We start from the raw sequence: 24,570 nt of genomic DNA, 5'->3' as shown, positions 1-24,570 counted from the left end.
CGGCGAACGGATCGGATCTACTAGCTGTTCCCCCAACACCCGCTGGTCCACGGACCTCTCCACTGACAGAGTCGGCTCACGGACGCCCGGGGGGCCTCTACATTCGCCACAGCTGGACTAAGACGCTTCAGACTGTCTGACTGATCTGCGAGATTGAGCCCGGCCTGACCTGAGGGCCCTGTCAGACAACTAATTACGTGCATCCTTGAACCCCCCTTCCGATAAAAGCAGTGGTGGGGCTTGGTGGGTGTCTGATGGGTCTGCAGGCTACGGGGGGTCCAGAGAGGCTGGAGCGGGCCTTTCACGGAAGGTTCGCTCCCACGGTTTATCTGCCATCTCTGACATTTGCAGCAGCGCTCCAACAGTGGCATAATTAGCCCATTTATTCATCAAACAGCAACCAGGGCCTAGAGGGAGCAGCCTGCTAGCAAGGACCATCGGCTACGGTGTCTGTTTAGGGTTCAGCGGGCTTGGCTTTATCAAAGGGCTTCGTGGGGGACTGGCTGGGCAACAAACACAGGCGTTGTCTTCTCTGAGCGCAAACCGGAGAGAGAGGGCCGAGCGACCTGGCCAGGCCGAAACGCGGAGGGCTCGTCAGCTCTGGTGAGTTTTCCGGAAGGTTGCATCTCTATGGCGACGCGGCGCTGAGGATCCGGCAGACTCGGAATGTCACACTTCCCACTGAGGACTGACATTTGGAGAGGGTTTTCAGGCCCCCTGGGGGCCCCGGGTGCCAGGGGCCCCATAACAATCCGTATCCCAAACCCCTGTCAGGGAGGAAACAGCACCCTGAGGAAACTAGAGGGGGAAAACCACTCAAGCGAGCTCAAGCTTAGTAAGCACACACACTGACATGGCGCTCGATAAAATCCAATGTTTTAAGTTTAATCGTTTACACGTTGACATAATGTCCACGTTCGGTTTTCATTGGCAGAGTTTGTAAGGGTAACTTTTCATTTTCTTGCGTTTGTTCCACCACCCAGCTCCTTAAGATGCACACCAACAGCATGTGGAACCGCGCTGCTTCCTTCAGACTAGCTGCCTGTCAGAGTTTTGATAGAACAACTGAGGAACATTCCAGAACTGTAACAGATGTTTAGCCCCCTGTCTGCCCTCTGCGTCCCCCCTGTCTGCCAATCATCTTCGTTTTAGATGAGCCATTATGCTAATGTAATGAAGAACACACCCAATTCCAGTTTAACAAAAGGGCTTCCAATTAAAAACTAGTGGTGCTGTTTCGTTTTTGTAAAAAAAATAAATAAAAAAAAAAAGAGAGAAAGAGAGAGACAGAAAATTTACTGCTTTGTAACTATTTAACTGCCTAAAGTTCGCCATGCAGTTCTGTCAAAACCATTCAGCACAGATGGATTGTCGGACAAGAGATATTCGGAGGGTTCAACAATAATGAGCGCCAACGTGACTGCGCCGTTCAAATCGAGTCTGCCATCTACCGTAGCCATCCCTGATCCTGGAGCTGCAATCAACACTGTGCCATCTGCAACACGGCAATTAACGTAATTGGTGTACATTACATGCTTATAGCCGGGCGCATTCTCTACCCACTATTCTTCACCTTAATAAGATGCACCGCGGAGAAGCTGCGAGAGCGTCACTCTTGATTAGACACGGAGAGAGAGGCTCGGGATGGGTGGAAGGAGCTGGTATGCGAGGGTTGGTTGGCGTCCAGGTGCAGGGGGGGCAGAGAGCAAGTGGCCCTGGCTCTCTGACATGACCACCTTCTCAACACCTGGAGCTGGGTGGCTGCGTGACGGACACCTCCGTCGAGCTAGACGGATCACAGACACCACGCAGACGACACTCAGGACTCCTCCAGCTGCTACGCCGGCATAAATTGGACTTGATTAGAATTAATCGCACCCACATGAGTGCAATTTGCAAACAACCAATAAAGACACCGAAATAAGAAAACGCGCGCTCAAGGCTCGGGTTTCAGACAAAAGAGAACTTCAGTTAGACTCTAAGATGTCTATTGAGGAAACTGCGTTTGTAGAGTACAAGAAACACGTCTTGATGCATCGAATTTAAGGTCTGTCAATGGTCCCTTTTGCAATACTTTTGAAATCCGACAAACGACTCACCAAATACAGTGGCGTATGCAAACTAGAACCTCAGAAAGTTAGCCGTCTTTCCCCAGCACGCTGCGGAAGGATGACGTATGCGTCACGTTCAGCTTGTATCTAATTGTGTCACGTCATGGGGTCTGGGGCAGGGCCATTGTTGCTTGAAGAATAAATTGGGTAATTCAATTAAAGTGCTTCCCAAAGACACATCATAAGTGATGGAGAACGACTCTAACCCGGACCTGAACCCTGTGTCGTCCCTCGCCCCCCCTCCCCTCGCACCACCCTCCCCCGCCCTCCTGCCTGACAAATAGATGACGGCGTATAATTGAAACACATTGCTGCCAGTGTAGGTCAATAACCACCCTCCCTCCCCCTCCTTCCCCCTCGCCAGCGCCAGATTAAACCACTCTGTTTTATCTATCCACACCCCATCCCGCCTCGGCACCGCAGATAGCGGGAACGTCAGCTGCTTATCCATAAAAGTCTCCCTTATCTTTGAAATAAACAAATACATAAAGCACAGTGGTCCGCTCCCTGTCCAAGCAGTTAAGGACTACTTAGTTTAAGGCAAACAAGCGGGCAGTGTTTTGTTTGACACGTCAATACCGGATGAAGCGAGGCTGTCAGTCTGGAGCGTGTTCAGCCTCTCACTTTGTTTGAGCGAGGACGGGGGCGGCCATGTTGTCCAACAGCATTGGATTCGCTCGCTGACGTGACTTTGAATATTTGTCCTTCCTTGACCTTGAAAAAATTGCACACCCACAAACGGATTCAAAGTAGATCCCGTTCAACTTTGTTTTTTGTTTTTCACTTTAGGTACTGTTGTGTCTGGAAACCAGGAAGACAGTGTAAAATGGGAAAAAAACAATGTCCTTCAATGTCGGCGTAAGAGTGGGACACGATGGATTGCAGGGCCACTGTACGTCTCTTCAGCGATTGGCCATCGTAGCTTCTTTGGACAACAATTCAGGACAATCACTCTGTTAGCACACGATAAACACAGATAGGATTAATTAGCTTAAGCACAAGTGTAATATGAAGCTAAAATGAACGATTATGTGTATTTAAGACCAGACATGACAAATATGCCAGCCCTAAATTAATTTGATAAACAAATGGGAAAAGCAGGGTTAGGGTTCAAGGGTAAAAACAACTCCATTATCTCCCACTCTTTGCTGTGTGCTTCAGTGTAATTATATGTTGGGTTAGATGGAGTTAATTGAATCTGCTCCATCCAGTTTGTTTACAGTTTAGCTGTAAGGATTTGAAGAAATAATTCCTGACTTTCAACATCACATAAAATAGTGAATGTGCTCCAAAAATATGACACTCTTTGTGCATGTCAACAGTGTGTGTGTGTGTGCCTTCGTACTTCATTAATGTTTGTGCATGATTCTGTGTGCCTACCCCACAGGAAAAAGACAGCGAATTAGGCATGGATGGATATTCAATTAAGCCCTTTGTCAAAAACGTATGTAGAGGTGGGGCATGGTACCCAGTACTGTAATCCTTCCATGCCCAAAAAGGTGGCAGGTCTATTGTCTGACTGACTGATGAAAATTGTTTACAGGCGTGCTAGACCAACAGATTAGACTGCTATTGGGGGGCCACGATAAGGAGCCAGCCAGCAGTATGCCATCTGCCTCCTCTTCTCCCGTTTGTTTTACCGGAGAAGGAGTCAGCTCAAACAATGCCTTTAATCCATTCCTGCACACAATGAGTCTATCTGACATTACGCTAGGCCCACACACACATACACTTCTACCGCTGTGTGCCAGTTCACCGAGGGAGGAGTTCACCATCCAGCTCAGCTCATAACACACAACACCGACTAGCGCAGTCAGGTCAGGGTGTCTTGCACTGCACCCTTCTCAAAGTAACCAGAGTTTTACCACTCATCTTGTATTTGTATGGCACCCTGGTAAAGTGTTGTGACAAGCAGCCATGGTTTGAGATGCATTGCAGCATCTTATTCAAACAGATTCAGCCCCAGGGCTACCAAGACACTGTACCTTCCATGCCAGAAGAATGTGCTTTACAATATTATTAGAATACAATTTGATTTGTGTTGCAATGTCACTGGAAGGGTTGACTGGAAGGTACATGACTGCTCATTGTGTCGAATAAAACATGATTGCAAGGTTAAAAATTAATGGAATATGCTGAAAAGGCTTCACTGAATAGCTGTCTCATTCAGGGGGCTTGGAGCCTGCAATGCAGGACACTTTGCCCTAAACCAAGCAAATATTTCTATGCAAAACATTTTCTTAACCTGTGAATTTTTTAACACGGATTTCAAGGTCTTCTGAGCACTCCTGCACAGCATGATTTCATAAGAGTCGGCTCCCGTGTCACATGACATGGCTCTGACTGTTCTCAGCGAGGCACTATGAAATATCTTAAACTGCACTGTTTAATAGGAAATGGCTCTGGCAGGTCAGTCTTTCGCACAGGCCGTAAACAGACCATAAATACTGGCTAAAATGGACTGAGAGGATGCAGAGTGCCAATCTTGCTGGTCTCAGAGACAGATATATTGAGCCATATATGCCTTTACTACAACAGATGAAGTTATCAGCATAAAACCTAGACCCATATTACCCATTTTCATCTTCTTACGAGAGTCCTCTGACCAGATCACCCACTTCCTTCCATCAGGGGCCTCTACACACTGGAAGACCTGTAAATATCCCTGTGACCCTAGACTACAGGGTCACCCTGGGGTCACCAAGGGTCGTCCCATTAGATAAAGTACCCCTGCTCCCTTGTGGGAGACCCTGTGTGGGTTGATGGCGTCGAACTGCAGACTAGTGGAGTGCTGAGCTCAACTACAGTACATAGAAAAGACTATCAGCATACTGTGTCTTTCTAAACATATTGTGTTTAGAAATGTATAGTACAGATACACAACAACATTACAGAATCCTGGATTTCTTTAAATATGATCTCTCACACACAGCCTTATCTGCTGAGAGAAATACAACATATATTATAATATTGCACATAATACATTGCACGTGAGGAATCAACAGGTGTGTGTGTGTGTGTGTGTGTGCCACATGTATGGACCACCTCCTGGAAGCATTGATCACCCACGGAACAGGACGTCTACTCTACATTGCCAGAACATTCCACCAACAGCTGGCTGTTCCAGGGGCAACTGCTTATTTCATATTGCTTAAGTAAAAATGATCATTGCCAATTAAATGGCCATTAATTGTGCAAGCATAAGCATGGGATGCTGCCAGATGTTTATATAGGAGAGAAAAATAGCCCTTCTTATTTATATTTCACTAATAGCCAGCAGCATGGTCTCCCTCCCAGACAGAAAGCATACAGTAATTAAACATTAGCACATGCATCCAGAGCAACACAGGCATATGGAATGGGGAATAAACTCACACACAGCTAAGAAATTATATAAGCCAGCATTTATCACAGGTGGACAAAACAAGGGGGGAGACTCTGGAATACAACTTCATCTATACCGATTTGACAAAATATATCTTAAAAAACGCAATTAATTCTAACCGAATTGTAAAGAAAATATATATAAAAATGATATCACGACTGGCGTAAGTGAAGTTTCAAACTTTCCCACAATCCTTTAACCCAGATAAAAGTCTCTCCAGCTCTCTCTCTGCCTCTCTCACTCCTCTACGAGGGTTGGATGATAAATGGGTGTCATCTGCTCTCGCAATCTGTCCAGCTCTACGCTGACCCCACAACAATGGCCAGGACCCCAAGTCTGCGCCCCAGACCAGCAGAAAGAGCTGAATTTAGTCTTTCCGTGTCCGGGGCCTGACCTGGGCACAGCCTGCAAAGTCTCCGAGCAGCACATTGTTATTCCCCTAAGCTGAGCCCCAGACCAGCCTTAGCCTGGGCTTCCAGCGACCAGCATCCATTGCAGGTGTCATCAGCTGACCCCTGACCCCTCCCTGAGCCAACCCTATTAGAGCAGACAAGTCCTGATGCCGGGCACCTCACCCCTTAGCAAGGGGAGCTGAGCTAGCCAAAGGTGCAGAGGCAGTTGGGCGAGATATACACTCACACACACACCAAAAAAAAAAAGCGAACAAGAAAACACTGAACAGACTGGAAGAGGAAACAATAGATGAATTTCAGAAACAAGTGAGGTTACTCAACCAGTTCCAAAGCCCATGCATTGTCGTTATTCTATTTGTCTTCCACCACTTAAACCGTAAAATCCCATAAGGTATCATCATTGCTCCGGTTGTTGCCTCTATCCCACAAAATAACACATCATTGGACAGATAGCATCAATTCAGCCAGCTGTAATCCGGGCACCACCGGTTGTATCATTCATTCAATTTCACCCAGCGGCAACGGCAAACACAGTGCATCAAGATTACATGAGAGAGGGAGATAGAGGGGAGGAGAGTGGGGGACAGGGGGGGTGGGTGGAGGGGGAGAGAGGGGCGGTGGGTGAGTGGGGGGGGGGATGGCAGGGCAGAGAGATGGGAGGAGGTTGTATCTATCATTTCATGTTGCCCCTGCTACAGTGACAGATCTGATCCGGCAGTCCTTTGGCTGTCTCACAGAGAGGCTTGGCTGTCAGGTTCTGGGACAGAGGAGAGCAGCCTCCAAGCTGGGGCAATCAGCCCCTGCTCTGACAGGGGGTGGTCAGAGTGGATTTGTGGGGGTCGCATGACTCCGACGACCTGGCGATGCGGCAGCCGGGGCCGAGGCGGCCACGCTTGTTTTAGCTAATGCAATTAACCTTGTGTGGTTCTAACCCCCCTCCAACCCTCCCATCCCAGATTAGCTGGAGGGACGAGGAGAGAGAGACAGGGGGAGGGAGAGAGAGAGAGAGAGAGAGAGAGAGAGAGAGAGAGAGAGAGAGAGAGAGAGAGAGAGAGAGAGAGAGAGAGGCGGGGACTTTGATGAGAGGAAAAAGGACGTGACATTTGGGAAGTGAGTAGGAAACAGTCGTAAATCAAAGAGAGAAATGGGAATGGAGGAAGAGAGAGAGAGGGTTAGAGAGAGAGAGGGTTTGAGAGGGAGGGAGACAGAGGTAGAGAGCAAGGGAGGGAGAGAGAGAGAGAGAGAGAGAGAGAGAGAGAGAGAGAGAGAGAGAGAGAGAGAGAGAGCAGGGGAGAAAGAGAGGGACAGAGAGAAAGTGAGAGAGGCCAGGAGGAGCTTAACATTTAATGATGGGAGCTCCAAGGGCCGGTGGGTGCAGGCCGGCTGTAAGTCTGGACGGGAGGTGTCCCGCCTCAGGGGAACAGGGCTTCACAGCAGCGCCCTTCGAGAGGGATGGGGGAAGATGAACAGGCGGTGTCAGAATGCCTTTTAATGGTCAGGACTGTGGTTAGTTCCTCCGACTCAGGCCTCTCCCCTGTGGCTGTGAGTCCACTCCATATAACTAGCCATAATTCAACTCATTTGGCAGTTTGGGGTCTCCGAGGTCTGGGGATAAAAAGTGTGGGGAGGCCTAATGGCAGGAGGAACAGCTGAGGGCACGTCTTCGGAGATCTCAGCAGGAGAACATTGCTGGAACAGGCCCATTTCGGGAACAGAAACCACCACTAGCCATTAGCTACTGAACAGGAGGAGGAGGAGGAGGAGGAGGAGGAGGAGGAGGAGGAGGACGACCTAGTCGGAGAGGAGGACAGAGGCATGCCAACATCTGAGCTGTCTCACTGTGGTATTGTTGCTAGTGTGCAATATGAGCGAATGACTACCCCAGATATGCCCAAATTATGGAGATTAATTTTTTAAAGACTGAATCTCATATTCTTTTGTCTATTGCAGATGAATAGCAAAATCCTCATCCAGTTCTGTAGGCTACATTGCACTTAACAGTCTTTGCCCGGTAACTCTAGAAGAGCAATTAAGCATCAATAAATGCATGGTTGGTGTTTGTTTACTTCAGTTCACTGCCCTTACCAGTCTTGCACCCTGGGCAACATGAGCACAAGCTAGAACCCATGATTTTTCAGCTAATTACTGAGCCTAAACCACACAGAATCATCCAGAACCTTCCAGTCATAAACAATAGGTTCAAAGCAAGACAAGAGACGTGACCATTCTCTCCAATTTCACACACAACGCACGCATACGCATAAACACGCTCAACGACTGCTTGCGAATCGTCTCGTCTAATCTAACGGTGTTGATTAGCGATGATGGGGGCTAGCTGTCTCTGCAGTGATACAAGGGGGGAGGTGGGTGTTACAGTCCAACATGACTACATCTGTACTTAACAGACAAGAATGAACACACACACACACCCCCAGTTGGTATCTGCAGCTTCACAGGGGGGAGTTCCTCCTGAGGGGGTTTAATTGAGAAACTGCAAGATGGGGTGCACCTACTGACCCTTCTGTGTTGGGGCATGTTGGATCCCCTCCCGATCCAAGCCTGGTGTTTTCCCACCACAATTAAAGAGTGTTGAGGCACATCAAGGTATTATAAAAAATATATATATTTACTACTGACGAGAGACAATGAATGAACATAGTTCATTCTCATTTATGGTGAAAATACAGATGGTTGGCTAACTATATGCAAATGTACTTATGGTGCTAGCACTGCTGTTCATGTGTAAATAGTGCATGCATTTATAAACAAACACGACAACGTCTTCATGGTATTTAAAGAGACCATTGTGGGTTCATCTCAAGCGACCGTAGCAAGGACACTCGCGCAAACACAGCCCCACTCTTGTCCACATCCAAATTGTCTCCACCAAACCACAGCAGGAGCAATGGCATTGTGTGAATCACACACTAACTGCCCCCTCCACAAAAGGAAAAAACGCATGGCGCCTTGGTTTTCAAATGCGTATCACACACTTTCTCACACACACACACCCACACCCACACACACACACACACACACACACGCACACACACACAACCCAAGTGCAGCCTTTGTGTTCGCCACACTCATTACCAGCCAGACAACGACATCGCCACACATATCTGCTCATTATTTACAAAGCTAAAACGATGATACTACAATGTCTGCGTATTGCTTCCACTTGTATTCTTCGCCAAAGACTGAATACCCCTACACATCTAGCCAATGACCAATGAAACGAGAAGAAAAGTTGGATTTGGCCAATGGGAGAGATCCCACAGTCCAAAAACGGGTGTAATTTAGAGATTAGGCCCGTCAGCCGCTTAGGGGACATCTATATGATGTGAAGGTTAATGACAGACTGACGGGTGTAATGGTGGTCGTCACCGCGAGGCGTTTGCAATCAGCTCCGTGAGGGAAAATAAGTGGGTCACCAGACAAGACCTTGATTAAAATCACTGTGATTATACCGTGGCTTCAGCTCTGATTTTGCTGCTTTCTCCCAACATCTGTCCCTCCAAAGATGGAAACCCGGCAATGTGCGTTGAAAATACGCACCGGGACGACAGACGCATGCGGCTACACCACCTCCACATTCCTCTGCACGCACGCACGCACACACGCTGACACACAGTGCACGCAGACATCCCAGACCGCAGTTGTCTCCCTCTCTTCACCTCCCGTTTATGACCGTTCGTGCCAAACGAGACGACGGTTCATTTCTAAACGTGTCTTTTCTCACATGTACTAATGCCAACCGTAAATATATAGTAGACCATGGCATGGGCAGGACAGCTCGGTTTCCTTGTTAGCGCTGGTGTGGTGAGTTGAATACATGGCCTAAACATGGCCAGAGGAAGGGTGCTCCCAGGACAGCCTTGAGCTCCAAAACCACCACATCTGCAAACACTGGACTAAACGTGGACTTCATCACTGAGAGACGAACACCCAGAAACCCACACAAGCTCCCGCGTGCACACAAACACATTCATGTTTATTCCAAGCCAACAACACACAAACAGTAGAAACAAAAGCATGCGTTGAAGTGGATCTCAGGAATAGCTCAGAGCTGTCTACAATCGTCTGTAATACATTTAATTCTGTATTTCGTGATAGACTGCAGCAGGAGAATAACTGCCTGGTCAATACAGAATAATGTTCCTTTCCTGCTCCTGCCAAGTAGAGTGGGAGTATATCTGAGAAACAAAGCAAGAGCACAGAGAATGAGGCTTGTGCCATTTAACAGCAACGTGAAATCAATATACAGTCTGAAATGGCAGAGAAAAGCATCATTGTAAACCAGTTATTGACGTGTAAAAGTAATTTACACTTGCTGGTACAAGACCGATCATGGCAATATTTATTTAGCCGGCAAGCTGGCGGAGGGAAACGGCACGGCAGCTGCAGCTCTCACCAGATGCTGGTGTTACTATGTCCGTCCATCAAAGCACCCCCCCCCCAACCCCCCATTCCCCAAACGGTTTGTCTCCCCCCTCCCCCCCTTACCAGACAGCCTTAAAACAACTGTATAATTAGAGCTGCATCTGCCACGTCGCTGCCGTCGCCGTTTCATTCAGGGGACTTGATAAGACATTCGAAAACACCTTGACACACCAGTAAAAACACCACCACCTGCACAGATCCTCCACTGCAGAGGCTGCAATTATACTGTAAAGGAAGAAGGGTGAAGCCACAACAACACTGTGTGCAGTGGACATGAATATAGCTGATAAAAAAAAAAAAAGGTATAGCATTGCTACAATAAGAATTATACATTTAATGGCATCCAAAACGTATAAAAGATGTATAAAAGAACAGGAAAAAAGCAGGGCACAGTGATGGGCACTTTTCAGCCAGAAGCCCTTCTTACACACACACACACACAATGTGTATTTTAATACATATGTATACTATGTATCTAAGTAAACATAATGCCATTGTTATCATAAAAAGGTATGGAAATGTTTCCTCATAACAGGATTTTGTTTTTAAACAAAACTGTCAATTCTATCCCGAAAGAAAATTATGTTGATGAAAGATGCCTTTTAATTTGCAGCTCAGCACTATTTGGACATGTTTAATTGATAGATCTCCACAGGACATAATAAATCATTTACAGATTTACCTCTGGCTTTGATCAAGTTGAGGTGACCATGTTTCTGCCCAGAGTCATTTGGTATGGGGAGCTGATTGAAAGCATGTCAGAGCATGCTCTCTGTGATTAGCATTACACATTGCTAACACTTCCAAGCACTGGTAGAATTATCACCTCCCGTGCACGCGCGCACATACAAGCACACACACACACACACAAAAATGGCACAACAACATGTCTTTTTAGGAAGCTTATATAGGAAATTAAATAAGGCATCAAGAATGATTAGAATACTTTCAAAGTGTACAGTTTATAAATACATAGTATAATTCAATTAATTCAATTGCCATTTACTATGCTGAAATGAATCATGCCATATAAATGGTACTGAACCTAAGATAGATGATTCTTCTATATTGAACAGAAATAACATTCTAAAATGCAGGCTCCCTCTAGTGGACAGAGATGAAACCATCTCTCTTGGACAGAAAACCTGGTCCTAGTTGGGAAAGAGGATAGTGAAACATGCCATTTATTTTCCGTACAGGGGCTATTGATTTATATTGTGAACAATGTAATATATCCGTCACAATTCCTATTCTTGTGATTTGAGAACAGCTGTGTGCATGTGCATATGTTCATGTTGAGGTCCTGAACATTCGGAGTGTTTTTAATAGCTGTTGAAGGACGGCATCGAGGAATGATCTAGAAAGTGTAGGAGAATTCCGTCTAGTACTGGGGGAGGGAGGGGGGGGGAAGAGAGGTTTGCAGGATGAGGAAGAATCAGAGGAAGAGTTCACTGAAAGGATCGTCAGTGAAGCGCAGTTAGGGTTGTGCGAGGGGCCGTGGGTAAGCTGGGTGGGGGTTTATGGAAAGGAGGAGGGGAGGTGGAGGGGGGGGGGGTGGAGGGGGGGGGGATGGCTACCCACAGATGGAGACGGTGAAGGTTCACACGCAGTACCACAGAAACCCCCCCTAGCTGGGTCTGCCACGGAGGAACGGAGATGCCCAGGGAGACAGAGGGAGAGAGGGGGAGAGGGGGGGAGAGAGAGGGCGAGAGGGGGAGAGAGAGGGCGAGAAACAGCAGGAAAGAGAGAGAACGCAAAGAGGAATGAGGGGGCGAAGGGAAAAAAAATAAGAAAAAATAAGAAAATCAAGCATCAGCAGAAAGAGACAGAAAGAGCAGGAGGCACTCTTCAACTTTCCCTTCCATTCCCAGCTGCGTTACGGGCGAGGGGATAGCCTTTTAGGAGCTCGTGGGCAAAACAAGAGCACACACACACACACACTACCTCCTCTAGCAAGTGCAACGCTTCACTGTCTGACCTTTTCTTGACATCCCTTTCCCAACCTCCTGTTCGAATGTTTGGGTTTTCGGGAAATATATAGAATTGTTTTTTTTTTATCGTGCGCAACGCACCCTCCCTTATCACTGCCGCTCCCTCGCCTGTGAAGAAGAGGACAAACAACAACAGGAAAAGAGAGTCAAAAAGAGAGATACAGATGTGAGTCATTTGGTTGTCGCCCGCCCACGCTCGCTGTCTGCCGCGTACGGGCTGGGGGTCGGGAGGCCATCTGCAGGAGGAGGCGAACAGCCGAACGCGTCAGCGCCGCCTCACACCGGCAGGAGAGTCAGAACGCTTGTGAAGAGGAGGCGCCAGGTTAAGAGTCTCTCTCTCCCCCTCTCTCCCCCTCTCTCCCCCTCTCTCCCCCTCTCTCTCTCTCTCTCTCTCTCTCTCTCTCTCTCTCTCTCTCTCTCTCTCTCTCTCTCTCTCTCTCTCTCTCTCTCTCTCTCTCTCTCTCTCTCTCTCTCTCTCTCTCTCTCTCTCTCTCTCTCTCTCTCTCTGTCTCTCTCTCTGTCTCTCTCTCTGTCTCTCTCTCTGTCTCTCTCTCTTTGTATCTACTTTTTTAGTCACGGTGGTTCCCGCAGGTTATTTATTTCTTCTTCCCTCCCCCGCCTAGTATTATCCCTGGGGTGTTCTCAAGGGGGCTGGCAGATAAGCCACTTGAAAAGCATTTCCTAAAGATCCACTCACTCTTTATTTGAACCCCTCCATCACAACTTGTCTTTAAGAAAAGTGAAAAAGAGAGAGAAAAGAAGGTAAGTCTTTGAAAGTATCCCTCACAGCGTTCCCTAGATAGCTGGCAGAAGAACAAGATGGGGGGGGGGGCCCGCAGAGTGACTCAGGAATACTCGGCTGTGATGTGTGTGTTTTCGGAAGTTGGGTTGCAGCAGGAGACCCAGCTGTGGTCTGGGTGAGTGTCCCGTGTCGTCCGTTCTGTACGACCACAGCATGTTGTCGGGGCCTCAGGGCCTGGCCTCAGGGCCTGGCCTGGGCATGCATGTCTCAGGAATGGCTTCCGCCTCCCAAGTTCATGGTTCTGCAGCACTGGTTCTGTGGTACCACTTCCGCTACAACATCCTCTGACACCTTACGTCAATGATTTGGCAACCTACCTGGAAGTAGGAAGCCATTATTGACCCTCAGGCCGAGAGGAAAAGCCTGGTACATGAATTACTATCCTACTGCAGCCTGCTCTGTCAGCCAATTATGTCAATTATACCCAGAATCCCCTATGGTGTTTTCATTAGACGTTAGACAATTTCAGCCAATGAGGCGATTTGTTCCACTATTTGTTTACCGACTGTGTCTGTGGCCAGGAGGGAGAACAATATCTGATATCTCCCTCTGCGATCAGAGCATTCGGAATCCTCCACTGCTTATCTTCACCTGGCTCGCTCATTGAGGTTTAATCTAGTCACGGCTACTTAGCAGCCACTATCAAAGGGGATGAACTGAGAGGCAGATATGGGGGAGTGAGTGGGAAGGAGAAAGAGAGAGAGAGAGAGAGAGAGAGAGAGAGAGAGAGAGAGAGAGAGAGAGAGAGAGAGAGAGAGAGAGAGAGAGAGAGAGAGAGAGAGAGAGAGAGAGAGAGAGTGGGAGAAAAGCAAAGAGACAGAGAGACGAGCCACTTGACGTCGCCCTCCTCCTCCTCTGCTCGTGTCAAGAACCAGTCACGTGTGAAAACTTGCCTTAACTTCCCTTTCTGTGACTAGCGGCTGGGAGAGTTTGACAGATCTGTGCGCCGCGGAGACGTTGCCCTGCCATTTGGCATGCCATGCGCGTCTGGTGCGCTGGAGACTGCCTGTCAAACGCCTGAGTCCGCCCAGCAGCCAGGGACCCTACGGAGCGCCAGATGGGCCATTAAGGTAGTATTAATGTAGATGCCATCGCTTTTTCCTCCTCTGACTGGGACATGCTCTTCGAACTGCGAGCAGCTGCTGCCATTTAATGCCACAGCTTCCTGCTAAGTTTGGGCCAACTGGCATTGGCTGAATATGCCCAAGTCCTCTTCCCTGTTACCCGACTACACCTGAGACGGGAGTCTTTCATATTTTAAAGTGAAGCTATTGAGAACTTCCCGATTCCAGATGACTTCCATGGATACACAATGTAAAGGCTGTATTATGCTGGGTGTCTTATTCAACTGTCCTCCCTCACCTCAGCACAATACCAAGAGGTTCACTGTAGCATTTCAGTTATGTTGTGCCCTACTGAGTGTTAATATCATGCTTTAATTGAGAGAAAATTGGCTGTTGGCAAGAAACTGAAAGAAGGTTACACAAACAACCATGAATAACTGTTGTAATCAGTAATATTCTATTTGGTTAAGTGCACTAAAATGGGATGCTTTGAGATCATTATTCAAATCACATTGTCAAAATCCTATTACCAGACTTAGTTTTCCACTAAGAAAATGTACACAATTACAGTACAGAATTACACGCACCAAGAGCTTATTAAACCTCTCGGATTCAATGTGTGGAATGGCAAAACATGCTAGCATTCTAACTAAAGGTCACAACCACACTATTCTCACTTTATTGGATAATGAAGCTAAGATTAAGAACAACAATACTGATAAAGTGGTAGGTTGACCAAAAATAGTAATGCTAGATTGGGAAGCTAAGATAGCTTAACAAATTAATTGTAATATCAATCAGAATGACAGATCTTTTTTGTAGGAGAAGGGGAAGGGGGGCAGGGGTTATGGGTAATGTAGTCTTGGGGCCTACTCCTGCATTCTTCCCTTTTTCTTCTGACTGACAACAAAAGAAGGGCAGAAGCTTGCAGCATCTCCCTGCCTGCCGGCATGTCCTCGTCTCTGTCACCCTCTCCAGGGTGGCTTCTGTGAGGGGGGCGCCCCGCCACTCTGAGCCCCGGCCCCTTCCAACCACACGTGGGTAAAATACGACAGCCTCGGTCTGAACGAGGGGGGGGGGGGGGGGGACTTCTGAGAGGTCCCAGGGGGCAATGTAAATGAGGAGCGCAGGGCTGGCGCACTGGTGGTCAGTGTTCGAATCAAACGCACCGCTACCGAAGCGCGGCAAACGCTTCTGGTCCTCCCACCCGTTAAGTGTTAGATATCAAAGTGACACCTCCTCCCATGGCTGCTCCTGACAGGGAGCCTCCTTGTCGAAGAATTAGCCATACCTCACTCAGAGCACAAGTCGTTTGTACGCTTTGGGATACATAAACAGCTTAAATGACAGAACATGATATAAACGGTGCCCACTGGACCCAAGGACACATTCTCGTAGCGGAAAACCCAAAAATGCAATACGGTGTGCATCTTCTCCATTTAATGCATCTTGCATCAGGGTACAAACGTTTCAAATCTGGCCGTCTAATAGTGTCTACCACCCCATCTGTGTCAATCTAATTTCAAAACCACTCTTCAACAAGTCTCCAAACAACCTCTACCGACAATGTAAACCAATTTCATCATAATTGATTGAGAGGAGCGAATGCTATGTTGGCAGTTCCACAGGCTGAGCGGGCCAGCTTTCAATAAAGGATATCTGCATAGTGAGGAGGAAGAGACTGGCACTAATCAGGGTTTCTGCCAAGCACCACTGCGGCGCGTATCATCACATAAATGTGTGTGTGTGTGTGTGTGTATTCGGAAGAGGAAGTAGAGATGGGCGGAGATGGGGGGGGGAGACAGAGAATGAGACAGGGAGGAGAGAAAGCGAGAAGGAGGGAAAGACGAAGACCAACAACAACAAAAGGAGAGAGAGAGAGAGAGAGTGGGAGAGAATGGTGAAGGAGGGGCTAGTTTCCCAGGAAATCCAACCTGCAATAAATGGGATCACCTCCTCTTTAGTCACAAGGTGCATGTTATTGCTTTGCCATGCAAATGCATTCAAATTCGCGTTAATGCCATCCTGCTTTTGTCGGGGAATGATCATAGTGCCGGGACAAGCAGGCCAGGCTTAGAGCAGCATAGAATAGCAGCGTTACACAGCTAAGGAACGTTTATGTGTGGGTGTGTTGCAAATAGGTTATTTTGGAGGGGGGTGGGGAATGTGCGTCTTTTTAGAAGAAAAGAAGAATTAGGGATGCTTGTGGAGCAGAGAGGTGCACTTGCTCACTAGCAGATTAGCATGAAAGGAAATATCTAATGTTATTTTCCAGAACGGTTAAGAGGGGAGCGAAAAGCTGATAATCATATTATTATTTGTGTAGGAGATCAAGATCAATCAGGGTTACAGCATGTCACAGTTGTACAACATACAATGGCTGTTTTGCCTGCATGGGGGAAAATACACAACCAGACAATAGGGTTTTCGATTTCTCATCTGTTCCTGTGACGGGAGTTGTATACCTGCGTCTTGTTTGAACACAAACCAACAGACTAAGCATGCACACACAAACACACACACATAAAGGAACTCTGAGCTTCCCTTGATAAGTCACAGAGGAGTTAAAGAACTCCTCAAGACTTGCGGTGTTTGCTAATTACATGCAGAGAGGAGGCGGTGGACAAGTTGAGCAGATGAGTGTAGGAATGGGCTTCTCTCCCCTTGCAGGCCTGCAGACAATCCTCAACACACGGTGGCATTCGAAACAGGAGCAACCAACTACCGCGTTTACAGACAGGGAACAAACACAAAATGCCAAAACATGACAAACACTACCTCTAGACGCCAATAGCCGTAGAGGAGCTAGCAGAGGTAACTGTACGCAAAACACTCCTGACCGTGCTCGCGTGTCTCCGTCAGGCTACGTGCGAGGAAGTCGTTTCCACTCGTGCAGGAAGGGTGCCTGCTAGGATCCCCGTCACGGGAGTGGCGAGTGGGAGATTCGAACTTAATGAGAGCTTTGGCAGCTTGCGAGGAAAGCAAGGCAGGCAGTGATTAACGAAACACTTCGGAGTACAAGGCACAGCGGTGCTCAAAGAAAACAGTGATGATCTCCACTTAATCGCGGAGAAGCCCGGAGCATCTGCCGCCAGAACAGGGCAGCGGCGCCGGCGAGCTCGCGCTCCGATAGGCTGTCATCTCCAGAGAGCCGCGGCCATATGCTCGGCTCCGCCGCAAACTCGCAGGAAGTTAATTTTCTGACAAAACACGGGGATAAATATGACATTCAAACAAGTTGCGCTCAGTCAGCCTGAACGCGGAGTGTCGTGCCAAGCTGAGGCGGTGCACGTGTCACACTCGTGGGAAGGATTTCCACTTTCTTCTCTAGTTAAGTCAGCGTCAATGCGGAGACAATGGCTAACATGGGACTACAAAGTTCTGGCCTGCTAAAAGAAACACAAACGCTAAAGCGAGTGTTCACGTGTGAGCACACACAACAACACACACAACACACAACACACACGGGGTGAAGGGCGCATGATCCAGATAGCAGTAGCATGTCACTGGGCCGATGACTCCCTAGACAACAGGCCGGCTCGCATACATCAAGTGAACAAATCTGATATGGCCTCCGACAGTCATGTTTACACAAGTGAAGAGAAGAGAACCGGAGAGGGGTGTCCGGTCTGCTCACATTCACACCCCCAAAGCTCCAAAGAAAGACCAAAGGGAGTCATTGTCCCGGTTTAGGGAGGGGGGGGGTGCGGAAGAGGGAACAAAAAAATCTAAAAACAGATTAGCTTTCATTTCTGTTCACAGACGTATACATCCCCACGGTATGACATTAAAATAATGTCGATCAAACCATTTAATAGGGGCCCTGTCAGAGAGGCCCTCTGTTGCAGGTGAAATGCCATCGCGGGCCGGGACAAAGGCGTCGCAGGTGTGAGCAGGTTTCCAACACCTTATCAGCCACCCGATAAAGTAGATAGTGTTTCGCAGCTCCCAGCGCTCCAGCTCTCCCTCTCCTGTCAGGAGGTAAGGAGAAACGGGCCTTGGGGGGCGAGGCTGCCTGACCCGAAATACAGATTCGCCTAACAATACCCAGGATCATATACTGGGAAGGGGGGGACCTGGGGGGGTGGCCTCGCAGGCTGGGGGGGAGGGGGTGTGGGGCACCATGTCTGGACCGGCTGAACAGACACACCGAGGGCACGGGGGGGCATGGGAGTGATGGGGGGGATCCGTTTTGGCTTTCGCCCGGGGCCAGTGGAGGCCCACGGTAAGGCTAGACTAGGAGGTGGGGAACTGGGCCCCATCCAGACCCCTCTCCTGGCCCTCTCCCTCCCCGTAAGGCGAGGCTGGGTGCAGGCAGGCGGAGCCAGGTGGCCTTTCTCATGGAGAGGTGAGCTCCCTGGGCCTGGAGCGCCAGCAGTGCCAGGTGGCTGGGCGGATCTGGTCCCCAATGTCAGGGCAGTCCCAGGAACTCTCAGACCTTGTGGGAACCTACGTTTACCCGCACAAACTGGGGGTTGAAACAGGGGGTGGTTGTGGGCTGGGGCAGGGGAGTCCAAACCGTGCACTTCAGACAGTATATTTAAATGTTGTCCTTGAAATAAGAGGGGGCCACATTTAGATAGAACCGATTGAAGTGCGTAGGCAGCATAATTCAAGACGGAGGGAAGAGCTAATAAACAAGCAACACGCAAAGGCTCGATATCCATGCACTCAAGACACAGACAGAAACACACACCACATTAAGTGTGAATCCTTCACCTACAGATGCTGGCGCAGTGGCATAAATTGACTTATTTTGCATGAGAAGGAGAGGGGGGGGGCGCTGGTGTGTGAGAGAGAGAATCAAATAAAATGAGTAGGCAAAATTAAGCTGGATGCAAGTGGCACACTTCACAGGAGAGCCGATTTCATTTCCCCAGCACTTAATTTAGGATTTGTCTCCTTCAGCAGGCTGCTACAGAAGGGCTACATAAGGACAGAGAGCGGCAGAGAGAGACAGGGAGAGAGACAGGGAGAGAGACAGAGAGAAGGGAGAGAGACAGAGAGAAGGGAGAGAGACAGAGAGAAGGGAGAGAGACAGGGAGAGAGAGACAGGGAGAGAGAGACAGGGAGAGAGACAGGGAGAGAGAGACAGGGAGAGAGAGACAGGAAGAGAGACAGAGAGAAGGGAGAGAGAAACAGAGAGGAGGGAGAGAGAAACAGAGAGAAGGGAGAGAGAAACAGGGAGAAGGGAGAGAGGGAGAGAAAGTGAGAGAGACAGGGAGAGAGAGACAGGGAGAGAGGGAGAGAGAGAAGGGAGAGAGAGACAGGGAGAAGGGAGAGAAAGTGAGAGAGAGACAGGGAGAAGGGAGAGAGAGGGAGGGAGAAGGGAGAGAGGGAGAGAAAGTGAGAGAGACAAGGAGAGAGAGACAGGGAAAAGGGAGAGAAGGTGAGAGAGACAGGGGCGCAGCGCCATGTAGTCTCTGGAGGTATCCAATAGTCACCATCAGACCACCTCGTTAATTGTGCAGCGCTTCTCCTCACAGATGAATTCTAAACAGAGCCATAGTTGAAACATTCAAACAGCAGTGATTATGTCGTTAGTAAAAGGGAACATCAGACTGGATTAGGCATCACAGTGTTGTCTAAAATTGACAAGTTGAATTGTAGCCTTAGCAGGATCTCAATTGAGGACACTCCATGACTCGATTATGCCACAGTGTGAGAATGTTTTGGTAGATCTGCACCAAAGTTTTTTCCAAGGATTTCAAACGAACAATACAAGATTGGGCACAGTCATACCTGATGTTCTTTGAAGTCCACCTTCCTAAAATCATAGCCAAGCTGGGCGTAGAAGTTGTTCCCAAAGCTGTAGGCCTGTCCTTCCTCCGTCCACACAAAGGAGTGTCTTCCCCCACAGGCCACGCCCATCACGCCAGACACACCCCCACTGGCCACTCCCATCACGCCAGACACACCCCCACTGCAGGTCCGGCCTTTCCCCTGACTCTGCAACAGGACTTCTACTGGCTGGGTCTTCACTGCTTTCTCCCCGTCCCCAAGCCTGGAAGAACATTTAAGGTTCAAACTTTTGGTGGACTCAGATCCAACTGCATATCTGGTCACGATATATTTGCTGTAATTTTACTGTTGTTAACTATCCATAAAGCTTTTATCGTTCTATTAGGGTACTTTAGATGGAGACATTTTATGTGTAGCACAAGCCTAAACATTTGATATCATATAATTAAACATGTATGTAGGTCTTTATCACAGTATAATTTATTTCATTCATTTTTGACTGATAGGGCAGTAAGCCAGAAAGTCAGTGGTAAAATCATCGCTTTCCTGTTGGGTCAGTGTTACAGGAACTCGGATTAAACAACAACTTAACCCAACAGACGCTCTGGACCAGGTTAGTTTCCCAGCAGAAGTTGCCATAGTAACTGAGCTTGAACTACAGTATGTTGAATTTGCTTTGTGGAACCAAATCAACTGAAAGTGATTCAGACTAACCAAAATAAGCCCGGTTGATTTTGGCAGACTCATGTTATGGAACAGGGCCCTGGAGGTGGTGAAATAAACACTGACATCTGAAGAAAGCAGTAAAGACGAAGAAGGAACATGTTTTTTGTGACTGCAATCTTTTCGATGCCGTAGTGGACAAGGACTGCTCTCAGTCCGAACGGCGTCCAAACTTCCAGATCATCTCCAGGATAGTGACGTTAGATGTCCCTCCTACTCCACGACCCATGGGGTCCTAGCACAAGACTTCAAACACAGGTCTGCTGTTAACTACTTGATACCCCCCCCCCCTCCCCCCTGCTAGTGTCATACTCCAGTCCCTCCCGCCCGCCCCCATCTGCTTGTTTCCTGCGCGTCTGGAAAAATAACTAACAGTCTTCTCCATTATTTCCACAAACGGGGAACGAAAGGTCCTCGCCTGGTGAGCCCACTCCTGACTCCCCCCCTCCCCCAGAGAGCCCGTATTGATTACAACAACGCTCCGGCTCTGGCGAGACCACACCGGGGTCGCCACTATTTCCATCAGAAAGTTTGCAGGTTTAAATTTACACAGCTCTCGCTCACTCTCCCCCCCAGCCCCCCCTCTTGCCTCGCTTCCAGGGAGACAAAAAGGAGCACCTTTGCTCTGCAAGTGGGTGTCGCGGAGCTCGCTGCTCTTCCAACTATAGGCTCCTCGCTGGCCCTCTGGAGTGCGTTAACCCGCTTAGAGGGGTCAAAGCATCGCGGTTGAGGGGGAGAAAGAGTGTGTGGGGGGGGGGGAGAAGGGGAGGTGGGGTAAAGATGGAAGCACTTCGGTGAATGTGTTTTCCTGAGCGGTGCATTGCCGGTGTGTACCTGAGGGCCAGTGAATCACAGCAGAAGCTCCAAGGCTCTAGAATGCCATTACAGTCAGCCCTTGCGCTAGGAGTGTTTAACAGGAACGCCAGTCAAATGAAAAAAAACACTGTCTGTTTTTCTCTACAGGCCAGTCCTCGGAGGCCGATGCAAGTTTAACAGGAACAGGGCTTAGGTATTACTCAGGAAAGCAGAACTTAGGAGCCGTCAGCACACAGTGGACCTGAGAACACGGAGCAGCAACATCTCCTGGCTGTTTCTGTCTCCAAGAGACAAAACACCTGATCTATGCATAAACATTTGACAGTAAACAAAGCAAGGCTCAAGCACAGTACAGTCCTAGAGCAATGGCCTTGAATACCTGAATAGTAAGCAAACTTTTGTGATTATAGTACGAGCCATTGGAAATCCATTCCTCACAACAGTGGCACAACATGATGGTTATAGAAACTTACTGTCCACTGGTTCCATTACCCCAAGCAAAGATCCTGTCGTCAACTGCGGGAAGAACAAAACTGATCAACATTGCATCCATATTTCCAAACAACTCTGACATAACACTTTTTTTGCACAATATATATGACGGAAATCATGTGTGAATCCACATGATTTAAACATGTTTATATGTATTCCTCCACTGTTGGTGTTTGCAAGTTGCGGCAACTTCTGAAATATACACGTCACATACAGACTTAGATCAGACTTGGTGTCACAACTTGACCTCAACTCAGCTGTCCCCCTCAGAAGAACTCCCCAGTAAATGACAACACAGCACAGCTAGAAGCAGCTGGCCTTTACTGACCACAAACAGTGACACAGGTAAAGGACAGCTTCAGTCTCAACGATAGCAAACAATATAACACGTGGATTCTAGAAATATTAACTTAGATCATTGAACATTTATCCAAATATATGTATGACTAATATCAAACTGTTGTTTACCAAAGCAATTGTGTTTACCTCTCAAAGCTGGGCCATACTGGGTGCAGCATGTCTGAAGTCCAAACCAGAATGATTCAATTAGCCACACCTATTATTCCAACTAACCCCTCCCACCACTGGCAATTCTACTTGAAAAAATGTTTAATCTATAAAGTGTTGTAACTTAAATGTTTGATTTTACTATTTTGATATCACTATTCGTGTTTTATTTGTATACACTCCATTCCAAGAGCTTTTCAGGATTTTTGCTTGGCTTTGCCAAACCTTGTTAATTGCTGATTGCAAACACACCCTTCATATTTTGGGGGGAGGGGGGGATTTCAATTGCAAATGTATTGTCCAATCCACACTCCAAAGCAGAAGGTGGCAGTAATGCATCAAAACAGCTGGATGCCAACTGACAGAAAACAAGAAGAAGCCTGCAGCGTTTTTTAACGCTCTGCACCGCTTGCCTTCCCACAGTACACCACGCTCGGGGGCGTGTTAGAAAAGTTAATACAGAGTTGTAGTTCTCAAAGGTCACTGTTGTAGTCATGACCAAGCGTGCAGACATGGGTTCATGTAAAATACAGAATTTTTACTAGTGCAAGATTACAGTAGAATACATGTTACGCCACCGGTCACTCAACCAGTCGTTTGTAGGCTGGGCTAGCAAGCTAGCAGTTACACAGAACAGTCACGTAATGTGACCAGACTGAATTTAAAAGTATAAAAACACACTAGGGACACTGACAACGTCGGAAACCCTGCACCATGCATTATTAGTTTAATGTAATCTTTAAATTCAGGCTTGTCACATTACGTAACTTTGTTCTGAACAGAACTGGGTGTGCAGACACATACGATAAGTTTCTCCTCCATCTTGAAATTGTAAAACCTAGAAATGTTTACCATGACGAACAGTTGCTACGTTACAAGAAACAATAAACCAATACGATTGGCCAACGCTAGCGTTTTCACGCTCCTCATTTACGTTGAGAAAATCCAACTTGCAACGCTACGCTCCGCTCCGCTCGCCTTCCCACAATGACATACGCGAGTGTCAACGCCCGATTTCATTGAAAATGAATTGGAAGCCGACGCTCCGCGCCGCTCCGCTCCGCTGTAGTGGACACGCACCGTTAGCCACAACCAGGTAAATGGTGGAAATAGAACTGGAAGTGGTGATTTGCACAACAATAAATAATAAATACTTTTTGATGTGGTCTTTTCTTGTGACCTCTGTGGGTCTGTTTTGAATGAGCAACCTTAATATAGAAACCAAGCCTGATTTCAGTGATTTGAGAGTGATTTGAGATTGGTGGTCTAGGTTTGTATTAGGAGATCCCTCTCTGATATCTCACTGATCTGTACTCTGCATGGTCTTGTTCTACACATTAATACATGAACATATTGCACAGGGTTTCGTTCAGAGCTCCAGTGTTTGACTACAACTAACTGCTCTCTGGAAAGACTCGCCAAACAAGTGCATGTCAGGAAGGTGTGCACAGGACCTGCTACTGCGGTGACAGTGTTGTTAATGAAGCAGACTGAATACAGCGACGCACTGTTATGGGGGAGTGTTATGTCAAAGTTTGACAGACTATTCTGAGCACAAAAGATTTGAAACGCGTTCCGACTTTCATACTTACACACACCCTATACGCTACAACGTCACCCAACCTCTTCCTTGCGAGCTTAGCTTATCTAGTTTCCTGGCGAGGTCGGATTTGTCTGACTGGAGTGCAGAGGGAGTGGGTGTGATGTCAGTGGGTGGACCCCTCCCTGCTGGGTTGGTTTGATTAATACTGCCCGGGGAGAGAGTCCTGAGACTGGGGCCACCTCTCTCACACCCTGCTGTAAAATAATGAGCCTTCAGGAGGGAAGGAGGTGCAAGGGGGGGATGCGGGAAGAGCCCAAAGCACGAAACCAAGCGCAATATATTCAAATGAAACGAGGAGAGGAGTTCCCCCTCCAACTGATTAGACTTGTCTGAGAGGAAGAGAAAGAAAGAGTCTTCCATTCCTCCTTTAGTATTTTGCTGTCATCCCTCCACTCTTAACAACCCTCCGTAGCACCATACTGTCTGCGCACGCTTTCTATAAATACCAGGAAGGCCTGCCGTGAGTTTGGTCGTGTTG

At 47.9% G+C, this 24,570-nt stretch overlaps 1 protein-coding gene across 1 annotated transcript in view; it reads right to left on the bottom strand.

Annotated features, from left to right (window-relative positions):
• The window catches only part of LOC134014901 (semaphorin-4E-like), a 117,911-nt gene that overhangs the window by 48,027 nt on the left and 45,314 nt on the right, over positions 1–24,570 (bottom strand). The window contains exons 16-17 of the mRNA XM_062454081.1: positions 21,964–22,006; positions 19,952–20,213 (exon numbers count right to left, since the gene is read on the bottom strand). Of these exons, the coding sequence (XP_062310065.1) occupies positions 19,952–20,213; positions 21,964–22,006 (305 nt within the window). The remainder of the gene's footprint in view (positions 1–19,951; positions 20,214–21,963; positions 22,007–24,570) is intronic.

Source organism: Osmerus eperlanus, chromosome 28, assembly GCF_963692335.1.
Source record: "Osmerus eperlanus chromosome 28, fOsmEpe2.1, whole genome shotgun sequence".
Classification (NCBI taxonomy): Eukaryota; Metazoa; Chordata; class Actinopteri; order Osmeriformes; family Osmeridae; genus Osmerus; species Osmerus eperlanus.
The sequence above is the reverse complement of the archived record's forward strand: the minus strand, read 5'-3'. Positions and strand labels throughout refer to the sequence as shown.